Genomic DNA, 14106 nt, shown 5'->3' on the forward strand with positions numbered 1-14106 from the left:
ATTATTAAGATTTTCCAGACCACCTCTATACTGAGACCACCTGCAGTGAGACCTGGGCCTTCCTCACGTTTTCCTCTATTATCTAACCTCTTGACTCTCGCAAAAAGCTGAACGGAATATACTGGACTCTAAAGTACCGTGGCTTTGAACTGAAAGTAATTCCATATACCCATTTTATCTACCCAGTCTCATTTGGTCTAATTTAACTTCTATGAAAGAAATAGCTTCTCGTAATCTAATAGTTGCTCAAACCCTTCAGGTCTGGCTTCAGCAGATTTTTCCTGGCTTCAAATTTCTTTTTTTTTGTGAGATCCTAAACTTGTGGATGCCTTTTCCCAGCCTGGCGACTTCTACAGGTGGCAGACTCATTCTATGACAACCCTTTCGGGCCTTAAAGAGGACTCTGCTTTTATATCTTTTCCTGTTCCAACTTTCAAAATCGGCTCATGCTCTAAACATCTACAGTACATTATCTGCAAATTAGACATTTCTATGCCTCACATTATGCACTGTCCCTGACCTCATCACCCACTGTGTATGAACAAGTCTGTCTTAACACTCTTTGGTGTAATGGGTTACTTTTCACTCTTTATATATTTTTATCTGGCTTCCAATGAGAAGAAGATAGTGGGAACAATTCATGGGTCAGGAGTTGGATGATATGCCATGTAATTTGCAGAAATGTACTAGGTTGTGACAATCAGAACAGCAATGAAACTTTTTACATGGAGGTAGTATACCCCCATGAAATGGTATTTTATTTTTTCCAAATGTCTGACACTTGCTTCCATGTGTGCTCTTCTCCTGGCTCCTTCCTCCACATATTTTGGGCATGTGAGAAAATAGCTCCAATTTGATAGGTTTCTGACTTTTCAACCAAACTAGTTGGTAGACCTAGTTCTATGGCTATGGCAAATTAACTACTGTTTGCTCATATCTCAGATATACCTTATTTCTCTGAAAACTCATTTATATGATCTATGTTGCCACACAGGGGGCAATAGCATTTAACTGAAAGTCTTCAGTGGTCCCCTTTTCAAAGGTGTTTACTCGATTAGACATTATTATGTTGATGGAAAAGATATTTCATACTATTCATGACTATGTCCCAGCCTATTGGGTTCCCCTTGAAACAAAATAAAGTGTTTATGAAGGTAATGCACTAGGCTGGTGTGCCCTTTGTCTGTTGTTTTATAGTGCTGCATGTGAAGGGACACCCACAGTCCTTAGAGGGAGGCAAGGCATCACAGCACCAGACCATAGGTCAGAACAGTGGAAAACTTATCAAGCTGTAAGCACATTCAAGCACAGGGGATTGCTTTTACTGGTAATAATATTTAACTGGAAGCCTTCAGTGATCCCCTTTCCACAGGTGCTTACTCGATTAGACTTTACTGTGTTGATGGAAAAGATATTTCATACCATTCATGACTTTATGTCCAACTTTTCTGACAAATGGGATCCCTGGTTTTTGTGCCATCCCTCTATTTCAGACTAGTTACATTAATACATTGTTGATACTATTTGAATTATATTGGCTCTCACTGTTTTGTGGACTACTACTTGTATATGCATTTTTTACAGTACAAGTGATATGCTCTTTTGTATCTGGGTTTAGTGATTGTATGCTTTTTCTTTTTTATTTAAATAATGTTTGTATTCACAACTGATGTTTCTATTTGATGTTTATAACCCTTTTAATATGTACACACTAAATATACTGTGTTACTTATGTTTTCTTTTCCTATTTTGCTCAATAAGTTTATGCATAAAAAAAATATGCACAAACCCACTATACCATTTATTCATAAAGAATTAATGCTCCAGCATTTACATGATTTCTGTATGGCTGCTGTAGATCTGTAATGCCATCTGGGGCTCTCTGAAAAGTACTTGTTATATAAGTGAAATCATGTAAATTCATTGCAATCCAAATGCATTGTTTTTATATAATCTTTGATGCTCATGCTGTCCTAGAAATCCTCCACTGCTAAAATAGGACGATTTAACTATTTGTGGCTATGTCATAATCAAATACTTTGATGAATATTAAAAATAATCAGCCTGCACGTGTACCTTAAGTTTTAACATGTCTACAGCCGACACAGCCCAAAAACTATGGATAATTGAAACCAAAATAAAGCATTTATTTTTAACTTTTAAGACTTTATGGCTCAGCATAAATGTGTGGTTTAAATTGAGTACAGTATCTTGCCCAAATAAGGCATTTTAATTGTAGTTTTCATGACTTAGTAATGCACTGTTTGGTTTCTCTCAACACTGTGGGAGTTGCTGGCTGAATCAATTAAAATATTCATCATGTAATTCTTTGGCTACCATCCTTATCCTTAAGAGCCTTATTTTAGGAAGAACAAGATTATTTTGAACTGCAAATTCAATAAGTTTCTATTTTATGTGTATTAATTAATGTACTAGGATTCCATTAAAATTTAGTTTAAAAAGGCTACATTTTTAGATCTCCACAAACATGCACAAATCACAACCTCCAAAAACTAGCAGTGGAATTAGTCTGAGCATGGCTAATATCATTACCAAGACTAGTTAAACACAGATGGGGGCAAATGAGAGTTGCTGACAGAACAAATTAGGGCTATGGATGGATAAGCTTCATCTACTGCTTCTTAGATAGAAATGTGCAGCTCAAGTGGATGACACAATAGCTTTCTGTGACACAAATGTATCTTCCATAACTTAAGTGATCTACACAACACACTTGATGCTTCAAATGGATTTATTATTTATTTATATAGTATAGCACTGTATTCCCTTGTGGTGATATACAAAGTAGAAGCTAAAACACTGGAGGGTAGTACAGGTGGTGGATATCAAGGCAGATACTTATGTGTACTTTTGCAAGTTGCATGTGTAGCACCCTTTGACACCCCAAGGACAGGAGGACCGACATTTCACCTCTGGATTGGGTTCTTGGCCTGTTGTGGGGTATGAATAACACTGGAGGATAGTACAGGTGGTGGATATTAAGGCAGGTACTTAAGATGTGTACTTTAGCAAGTTGTATGTGTAGCACCCCTTGACCCCCGAGGGTAAGGTGGGTTGACATTTCACCTAAGGATTGGGTGTTCGGCCTGTTGTAATGTGAATAACTGGTCACCAGTCACTTTAGAAATGGTAACTAGATTTTTTTCAGCACCATAGAGAAATCAAGGAGAGAGGGACAGGACACAGGATACCCAGAGAACAATTTCAAAACTCCAGACTCTACTTACAGCTAATACAGAACAGGACCTTTAAGCCGAGAACCAGCACTCTATATTCTAGGCTGCAGAGCAGACACAGTACAAAAACTCCCTGAGTGAGCCACCCGACTTCATGCTAGGTTCCAGTTATGATCCAGCTTCTTAGGATGCCTCCAACAGGTGAAGTTCCTCCCCAGTGCTCCTTTCTTCCCCAGTGCTCCTGTCAAGAATCAGGTCAGAGGTCAGAGTAGCCTCATACATGTGCTAAAGAAAACTCACCCCAAACATTCATATGCTCCCTCAGTCTGCACCACTGGCAATAAACTTCCTGGAAGTTGGACATGGAGACATAAAAATTAATAATCCAGCATTATTGGTCTTCTTTCACCATTTCCAGGGACATTCCCAAACAGCAGGCAAAATCAAGCAAAAACACTGGGCTTAGGGAAGACAAATTAATACTGAACTATCAATTTTGCTTAGCCTGATTACAGCCTAGTAGCGCTAAATTTAGAGAGTCACTCTTGCTTAGGGCAGGGTGGCTACATTTGTAAAAGCACATTTAAATATTGTTAATCACAAACACAACTACAATAACTGGAGTATTTTTTATACCTTTCTAGCACTAAGCTTTAATGGTAACCTGTGGCCAAACTACAGACATTCGAGTGTTTATATAGTCAGTAAATTAACAATAAAACAGGCCACTACTGACGTTTGTAGTTGAAGGCACTATTGGGCAATGCATTCTCAAAGCTTACAAAAGAAGCAGAGAAGTCATTTAAGTCATTTTTTCAGCAGCTTAGATCACTGTGCTGAGTTGTTGAGAAAATGACTTCTCTCACTTCTGCCAAACTGCCTCTCATTTATCTGATGACAGGGCATCATACACGTTTTGGGCACTAACAACTCTGCTCCAACTGACATTTCTGTTCAATTTATTGATAAGCTCACAAAAAAATAGATTAATGATCTTCCCTGAAAGCCAAACATTTACTAATACATGTGTAGGCTCCTGCTATCAGCCTACATAATGGCAAGGCAAAGGGGTAGAAACAGGGGCCAGCACAGACAGGAACTAAAACTTCCAGGAAGTGGGCAGATTCCTACTAAAGTCACACAGGTAACACCATGAGTAAAAAAAAAAAAAAAAATCATCACAAAGTGAGAAAACATGCATGTGCATAATATCCTTTACTTAATTTAAGATCTGGTGACAGGGTCCCTTTACATTTACCTGTCATCATTAGTAAAACAGATAATATGAAAAAAGGAGACAAATATTAAACCACTGATTTTTGTATAGAACAAACTTCTTGACTTACAATTTTGTATTTTGATTGTTATTCAACTGGATAAACCTCATGCTAGTGTAGTATGAGCTGTTAAAAGTGGTTCTAAAGCCTTAAGGTTTTTTACCTTAATGCATTCTGTGCATGAGAGCTGCAGCCCTCCTGGCTTTGTCCCTCCTCATTGGGCAGATCAATAATAGCGGGAGCCATCGGCTCCTGCTACCGTCAATCAACTCCAGTGATGAGGAAACGGGGAGCTGGGCTGAGTCCCCCTGTCTGTGTCAATGGATGCAGCACCTGGACTCGGGAGTGAGCCTGCATGAGTGCCCCCATGGCAATCAGATTTCTATTGGGGGCAACAGTAAAAGACAAGAAGCTAGGAGCACTGGTATGGGACCCAAGAAGAGGAAGATCGGGGCCGCTCTGTGCAATTCTGTTGCACAGGCCAGGTAAGTATTGACATGTTTATTTGAAAAAAAAAAAACCCTTTATAACCACTTTAACTGTGTGAGTGATCTTATCTGACAAAGCTGACAATGGAAAGCTCAGGGGAGCCAAACAAAAATTTAGAATGCAAGCAATCTAGTTTTTGCTTACTTGGATGCTACCTGTTGTGATAGTTTCTAAGAGATATGTATTATGTGCAACTGCCTCCAAAAAGTATTGAAATCACAGGATTCAAATATCTATGTTTAGCATTACTTACAATTGAAAGAATGAGATTCCTTTTTTTTCCCCATTTATTTTTTTATGAACCAACTTGCATGGTATGTACTCATACAACAGGCCCAATGAAAGACTAATGAAAAAAAAAAAAAAGCAAAGAGATTATGAAAACACACACAAAAACAACTAATAATAATATATCATATTTTAGACGCATAACTGAAAAATCACATGCATAGTAAGCATTCAATTTAATAATCCTATATTTAATTTGTTTTTTTTTAGTTTTTTTTGTGCAGTATTGCATGTGATAAGGCCAGCTTTCATCAAGGCATAGACGTTAAACTTACAGTAAAACGTAAAATAAAGAGATGCCATTGGCAGTCCCGTAAAGATAGGGGTGCAGGTGTGTGAGATCAGGTTGATGTAAATATTATTATCAAAGGAGGTTAATGTTTTAATACCTTGTGTAGTTTAAAGCAACTTGCAGCCATAAAAATCCAATAATATACAGCAGAATGAAGCTTTAACTCTTGGTAAAAAGAAAAAGTAAATATACTCATTTATATTAAAGAACATACTCTTTATCTGTTGTATTGCTGCTATGTGTGGACTGAAGGTACTTTACAAAGTGGTTCCTGAGAATGGATGATGTGTTCATGATCTAGGCATAAAAAAGAAAAACTCCAGAAGTGCTTTCAACTTAATCACATTATTTGTAACATCAACAGTTACCAATCCTGCATCCATGGTCTAACAGTAAAGTGTAAAAATGGATGTATTTAACAGCAAACAATCATGTTACTACACATCTAGCAATTGTGTATATCTGATAAAACAAGTGAACTCACCAGCAAATCAACAGGTTGGTAAATGGGACGACTCTGAGACAAACTGGTAGAGGGATACCAGCTGAGGGATGGAGAGGTAGCTGCCTGAAAGATGCTAGAAAAAAGTAACCATTTGGAAAGGGCAGAGATGAGAACATTTTGAATGGATTTGCCATGAGACCTATCAGAAGATGTAGATAGGTGTCTCCTTGCCTTATAGTGAAAACATTCCACATACTGGGGTATGGCAGCAGAAATGGATGCTCCTATACCAACACCCAATCCTACCAGAAATCCTCTACATGCTGGCACTTTTAGATCTCAGCTGGACTCTCTTATTCCCTAGCAATGCTCCTGGACCAACCAGAGATGGTAGAGATTGGCCAGGACCACTATCTACCATGGTGGAGAAGCTAGTCAACTTCTAGCACCTACAACAGGACAGAAGGCTAGCTCTACCCCACATGCAGACTCACTTCATATACCACAACTCCTTTTCAGATGAACTTGGACCCTCAGATATGCAGTCCCCTTTGGGCTGTCTGAAGCTCAGCCCTGTGCCTTGGGAGACAGCAGAGTGGGTGGTACAGCCAGAGCCTCCTTGTCCCGGATCATGGATTCCACTGGAGACTGTAAAACCTCCCTGGCATCTCAAATTGACAACATGCATACTGAGCTTCCTTGCTGATGATCAGACCCTGCAAGAGCAAACTAATGAGGCAGAGGGTCAAATTACCACCTTTAAGAACACTCTATACTTTTATTAGTAAAACACACAGGCTCTAAGAGGGACATAACCTATAAAAACTAGTTGGAAGATCTTTAAAAAAGCATTCCAGAAGAAAGCAAAGTGGCAGATCTCTGCTTTCTTTGAATTTCTGAAAAATCTGAAGGGACCATCCTTGAAACTTTCTTGAAAAATAGCTCTGAAGCACATCCTAATTTAAAGATATTACCAGTCTTTATGATTAAGCATGCACACTTCCAAGACCCCCACCCCCAGGTGCTAATCCTAGGCCCATTATTGGCAAAATCCAGAGCTTCAGGGAAAATGGCACTACCTTTCAAGCTACATGCATTGTGCATGAGCTCCTCTTTAATGGGAACTACATCACAGTCTTCCTTGGCTTCTCAGTAAATTTACAAGGACAACTTGTCTCTTTCCTTCCCATCAAGAAGCAGCTTAGTAAAAAAAAATAGAGGACTGTTGTATTTCATGCTCTACCCTGCCAAGCTGTAATAGCAGATGGTTGATGGACTCCAGGGAGATTTTAATGCTGTACTTTAATGTCACATCACTTGGGTGGTCCGGGAAAACCACACAGTGGTTTTGTTGCTTGGATAAATAGGTTCCACGTCATAGATATATGGAGAGGGAGGCATCAAGAGATTCATGTATACTCATGTCACCCTGACTCTCATAACACTTTATTCTGGATTGATCTGGCTTTTCCCAGAGATACATTGCTTCCCGTGAATATGTTAGGTAACCCCAGAGGATTTTCTGATCATGAAACACTCATGGTGGAAGTTTTTCATCATGGCTATTGCACCCCATTCTTATAGAGATAGCAACCTCTATGGTTAAGTGATTCAACTATAATGGCCCACTGCTCTCAAACCATTACTGATTACAAAAATCTAAAAGCCATTACCAGAAAGGCCACCCTGTGAGGGACATTTATGTCTATTGTCGGAACATTTATAACTAATGGAAATGCTTTAACATTAAATTTTAATCAATTTAGGCCTGAAGATTAAATAAAACCCCAAACATATATTTTCTGAAAGCAATAACCATGGAGAATAAAATGGTGGTAGTTACAATATTTTATGTTACACAGTATTAACGCAGTAGTTTATCAAGCTCACTTTTTCAGTAGAAAATACATTTAAGTTAATTTTAGGGCACACAAATACAATATGTTATGCATTTTTTCAGCAGCATAAAAAAGATGAGCTTGCACCAATTAAATAGAGACGAAACACGTCAAGCCTTAAAATTGCATTCGTCCATGAGATGATGAGCAGAGAATGCATTAAGATAAAAAAACACCTAGAGTTTAGAACCAATTTAATAAGTGGAGGCTAAAAATAATTGAAATTCAATAGGGAAAAGAATACATAATTACAAATTATGACCAGAAATACATTTTAACCCTTTTGCTGCCAGGCCCTGCTCTCCACTTTTAACCCCAGGTGACTAGACCATTTTCGTTATTTTCATTTTTTTTCAGGTTTCACTGTTTTTTACTTCCAACTTTGACAATTTATAAAATACCCCACAAACCAAAACATTTCTGACAGTACAGAACCCATAGACTAAAAAGATGGTGTTGCTGAATTACTACATCATACAGTAATTGCAATATGTGCAAATATTTATCAAAACAATATTTTCTATAAAAATACACTATTATTAGAACACAAACACAACTTACAAAAAATCTAAATACTGCATTTTTTATTTTTTGCAAATGGGATAATCTAAAGGAACACAAATCTGTAAACAAGAAACTTGTGCAAAAAAAAAAAAATACAGCTGTTGGCTTCACACCTATGCCTACCTAACATACTGCATTTTTGTTTGCTGCTGCAAGGTTTCCATGTCACATAAATGTAAATTGAGATTATTTCTGTATTTTATAATTATTTACATTTTTAACATTACTGTCTGGGAGGATTTTGGGAAATATCAGGGGTCTAAACAGACCCCTGATATTTCACTTTTGAGAAAGATTTAGGACACATAGTACTCAAGCTCCTTCTCTGCAGCCCCACACTCAATATCACTGAACAAGAATGCTCCGTACAGAGCACTTCCTGTTCAATCACAACTGGAATAAATAGTAAACATGCTATTTATGTTTAATATCTCTTCAGGTAGAAATGAACAGTGGAGTGTCTTGCACTGCACACTTCAGTGCTCATTAAGGTAAGTGAAGGATTGATAAATATGAGACATATATTTACCAATCCCATGCTCACCATCATGAACAGCTCTCCTCCAAAACTCGGTATGGAGGAGGGGGATCAGAGGACACACAGGAAACAGTGGATTGTGCAGGGGACATGAGGCGGAACTGACTGCCAGTGCACAGCAGGGACAATAGGGACAGGCAGAAGACACAGCAAGGTGGAGGGTGCTCGGATTGTTAATGAATGGCTGCATCGCTGATCGCAGCTATTTATTAGTGAGATGAGTTTGATTGATTATGAGTGAGTCTAGGGGTCCCCTCTGTTATAAGTTCATTATCATTATCAGAAGGGAATACAGAGTACATAAGGCTTACTGAGCCAGCCACCCACAAGCAGTGTGGTTCTGACATAGGCCTTATGTCCTTAGGCAGCAAAAGAGTTAATAGCCCCCACTGAAAAAGCAGTAGCCCAAGCTGAACTTTTGTCTACTTTGACTCTCTCCCTTGATAAATATCATAACTGGCTTGGAAAAAGAGGGAATGTAAATGCTTTTTACTGAAAAAAATAAGAAAAATATGCTGCATACTGAACAAAAAATCTTTGAGTTCAGCAATAGAACAGGAAAGTTATTGTCTTATCTAGCCAGACCTGAATATAGCCGGACATCATTATCTAGATCCATAACCCATAAGGGTCATGAGTACTCTGAATATCACAAATCCTAGATGCTTTCACAGCTCTTTATGTACAATCAAATACTTCTACTGCCCAGTACACCATAGCTATGTTCCTATCCACAGAACTATCCTGCCCCCAACTTTATCCCTAAGGGCCAATCAGGATCAGGAAGCTCCTATTTCAAGAGAGAAGACAAAGTTCATTTCCAAATTCCTGACCAAAAAAACCCCACCTGGCCAGGATGGGCGTCCAGCCATAGAGTATAGTGTGTATAACCACCCCCCCCCCCCCCACACACACACACACACACGAATCATCACTATGAAAACTTACAAGTCTCTCAAAGCTATCCCCCATTCCATGCAAGAGGATCTCATAGTTCTCATATTAAAGCTTTATAAAGAACCCAAAGAAATGTGAATCCAACTAATCTACACTATTTCCCATCTTACTGTGGATGTCAAATGTTTGGATAAGGTAATGGACATTGGATTAATATATACAATAATATTTTGATTAAAGGTGACCATGCAAATTTAATTCCAGGTTAGGCCACTCGCATCAACATACACAGATTTTGGATGCTAAGTAGTGGTCACTCTGGACACACACAAAGCATTTCATACAGAGTGGCTCTATTTTTTGAAAATTCTCCACTTCTATGGATTTGTTTTTAATTTAATAAATTAGGTCAAGCATCTCTACACTGATCCCCTGGACAGGATCAATCAATTTCTGAACCATTTACCATTTGCAGAGGTACAAGGAAGGGTTTCCCTTTATCTAAAGTACTTCACATTGGCAATGGCACATCTTCCCACATTGGATCATACTTCTCATAGAATTGAGGGCCTATGCACAAATAGTAATCTTACTCTTTTATAAGAACTGTTTATTATTCTATACTTTATGCAATAATAGAATAAAAAAACACAGTGTATATATGCTAGTTGCCAGTCTGACAGAGTACCTGCCTAGACTTAGCATTCATGGGCTGCTATTCTCTCCTATTCCGTGTTGTCCTCTTTATCCAGTAATAACTTAGTTTACTCTCCAATCACTGCAAATTGCTAATGATCTAGGCAAACCTAGCAAGCTTTGCAATACCGAACAACCAAAGCAATACCTTGCAGCAGTGTAAACTGTCATCAGTGTAACACATCTGCAAATAAAATACCTTCTCAAATTATAGCATAGCGAGCAAAAATGGAAAACAACCTATAAAATAATGTGTACTTACTCAAAACACACTGTAGTTAATCTTTAAGGTAAACTATATTGTTTGTGAGTGAATATATTTACAGACACACTTTAAAGTAAATACCCTTTATTTTAAATATAAAACACTATTATACGGTCCATATATGATAATGATGTCACAGAACATTACGAGTTTATGAGGCAGCACAGCTGAAGCAGTTTTACTTCAGATTACTATTTCTAACTGAAGGTCTGCACCAAGCTATAGAGAGCTAAGAGACAGTGGGGAAAGGTGGGGAGAGGAGTCACTACGTTGAAATATTCAGCTGTATTAATATGCTGTGTGCTTGAGCTATAGTGCTCTGTAAACAGGCTTTTCCACAACAGCAGTTAAGAAACCAGAAAATATGAAATATTTGAATAAAAATATCATATGTACTGTATCTGTCTCATTACAGTTACATAGTTAGTCTGGCTGAAAAAAAGACAAAAGTCCATCCAGTTCAACCATAGAAAAGAAAAAAAGTTATAATCCTATACCCACAGTTGATCCAGAGGAAGGCAAAAAAAACCCAGCAAAGCACGATCCAATTTGCTCCTGCTGGGAAAAAAATTCCTTCCTGATCCCCTGAGAGGCAATCAGATATTTCCTGGATCAACTTTACCTATAAATGTTAGTATCCAGTTATATTCTGTGTATCTAAGAAATAATCCAGGCATTTTTTGAAGCAATCCACTGAGCTGGCCAGAACCAACTCTTGAGGGAGTCTATTCCACATTTTCACAGCTCTCACTGTGAAGAAACCTTTCCGTGTTTGGAGATTAAATTTCTTTTCCTCCAGACGTAAAGAGTGCCCCCTTGTCCTCTGTGATGACCTCAGGGAGAATAGCTCTACACCGAGTTCACTATATGAACCACTGACGTATTTATACATGTTGATCATATCCTCCCTTAATCTCCTCTTCTCAAGAAAGAATAAATTCAGTTCCTCTAATCTTTCCTCATAGCTGATCTATATATATAACATATGTTTCAGTGGTGAACATATATAAAAATGTAATTGTATAAAGACACTATTTTCCCTTTAAGAGCCAGTTTCCACTCTGTGTGGACAATGTGTATATTTGGCCTGGTAGGTAATGTAAGTTGATTAGATTCAATTTGCTTTTGTAACCTTCTGAAAGTTCCCAGCAAGTAATGGGTTTTGGAGCCGATAGGTGAACTGGTATACACTTGTAAACAAATTCAGTCCTACCGAGATGGCTTCATTCTCCTGTTAATAAGACAAACCTGATTTAGGACTAAGTAAGTACATCTTTACTCAAGAGTAAACCCTTAAAAGGTAACATGCCTATCTTCACTACTTCTATGAGCATTTCAAGAATATAAAATCTATATCTATGGAGGTGATGTTAGCTTAAAATGCCCTGTATTAAATCATTTAGCCAATCCTGAGTTTTTAAGCTGTCAGACCTCTGGGTCCATAAGAGGAACTCTATTTTCACTCCTACAACAGTGAGAGATTAGCAGCTTGAAATCACTTTGACAGTCTCTGTTACTCTACTGCATACCACAGGGAATTTTAATTCCAACCTGTGAAATTGTAATTGCTTCTCAAGAAGTACAGATGAATTCTGGGTAATGGCTATAGCCAAGCTCAATGTCAGAGTTGCCAGTTGCTGCCACATCACATATTACTTGCTGTTATTCAAAAAATCACTCTTGCTTTCTTCACGTGGAGCTGAACTGAGGAGTAAAACTAAATTAACGCAGGCTGTCAAACGTTCAGAGATGTGCAGACAGGGATGTGACAAAGGTGCGGTTCTTCAGAAGGTACACCCCCCTTACCATTAATCCACAGCAAGTTCCCTTTTTCCTTTTAATTTTGCTGAACAACTGTCATATGTGCAGCACTGTTTACAAAGTACAATGGAAGGAAATAAATGAGCTCAACCCAACAATGTTATAAATTCAGACTAAACAACCTATAGACAATACACACTAGAATGAACCTTATATCATACAGGAAAGCACACACCAAACCAAGATTTATAAAAATGGAGTATATAGAGGCAGCACACAAATGAGCTAATTTAAGCAATTCAAACTGGCATAAATAATATAGCTAAAGTTCATATATGTTCACTGTTTTACTAGATAAAGAATCTGTTATTCTGGGCTGCCAGTCTCGTCACTTACACATCTTTCAGTAAATCAGTTTTTCAATTACTTTTCCACCTCTTGGAGAATAAATTAGCAATATTACTTTTATCCAGTGACAAATGATCTGACCCAGGAAGCAGTAAAGCTCACCCAAAGTAGCAATGCTATACCAGGAAGGAGCAGAGTGACCTTCATGAGTAGTAGAGGTGGGTATATCACAAGAATAGTCAAAAATTACAAATCCTTTCCTGCAGAAAAAATAAACATGTGCATTTCAGCCATGTATTTAAAATATGACTTCAGCAGGTGAAATCTTAAATTTACCCGTTGTCTGACATGCACTTTTCACTGTATGTAATTTCTGATTATGTATTCTTTCATCATGTGCCAAGTTTACTTATACAATCCCAATTGCAAAAACGTTGCAATAAAAAGAGTATGCAATGATTTGGAAATCTCACAAACCCATATTTTATTCACAACAGAAAATAGAAAACATATCAAAATCGTATACTGAGAAAATGTACGATTTTAAGGAAAAAATAAGGTAAATTTTGAAAATGATGGCAGCAACACATCTCATAACAGTTGAGTAAGGGCCATGTTTACAACAGTGTAGCATCCCTTCTTCTTTTAACAACACTTTAAACATTTGGGAACTGAGGAGACCAATTGCTGGTGTTTTGGGAGATGAATTTTGTTCTATTCTTGCCTGATATAATTTTCTAACTGCTCAACAGTCTTGGGACTTCTTTGTCATATTTTTATTTTCAAGATGCGCCAAATATTTTCTATTAGTGAAAGGACTCACCTGCAGGCAGGCCAGTTAAGCACCTGGACTCTTCTACTACAAAGCCATGCTGTTGTCATAGATGCAGTGTACAGTTTAGCATTGCCCTGCTGAAATATGCAAGGCCATCCCTGAGAAAAGATGTCTGGATGGAAGCATATGCTGCTCTAAAATCTAGTTATATCTTTCAGCATTGATGGTACCTTTCCAGATGTGCAAGCTGGCCATTCTATATGCACTAATGCACCTCCATACCATCAGAGATACAGGCTTTTGAACGGAGGTCTGATAACAAGTTAGAAGGTCCCCTTCCTCTATAGTCCAGAGGACATGCTAAAAAGAATCTAAA

General features: G+C 37.9%; 1 protein-coding gene across 1 annotated transcript in view; it reads right to left on the reverse strand.

The window, feature by feature from the left end:
* Positions 1 to 2738: 2738 nt before the first annotated feature.
* The window catches only part of CDKAL1 (CDKAL1 threonylcarbamoyladenosine tRNA methylthiotransferase), a 951890-nt gene continuing 940522 nt past the window's right edge, over positions 2739 to 14106 (reverse strand). The window contains exons 16-18 of the mRNA XM_089682258.1: positions 5758 to 5840; positions 5217 to 5309; positions 2739 to 3438 (exon numbers count right to left, since the gene is read on the reverse strand). Of these exons, the coding sequence (XP_089538384.1) occupies positions 3381 to 3438; positions 5217 to 5309; positions 5758 to 5840 (234 nt within the window). The 3' untranslated portion in view covers positions 2739 to 3380. The remainder of the gene's footprint in view (positions 3439 to 5216; positions 5310 to 5757; positions 5841 to 14106) is intronic.

Source organism: Staurois parvus, unplaced genomic scaffold (assembly GCF_062004578.1).
Source record: "Staurois parvus isolate SC_StPar_1 unplaced genomic scaffold, SC_StPar_1.0 ptg000287l, whole genome shotgun sequence".
Taxonomy (NCBI): domain Eukaryota; kingdom Metazoa; phylum Chordata; class Amphibia; order Anura; family Ranidae; genus Staurois; species Staurois parvus.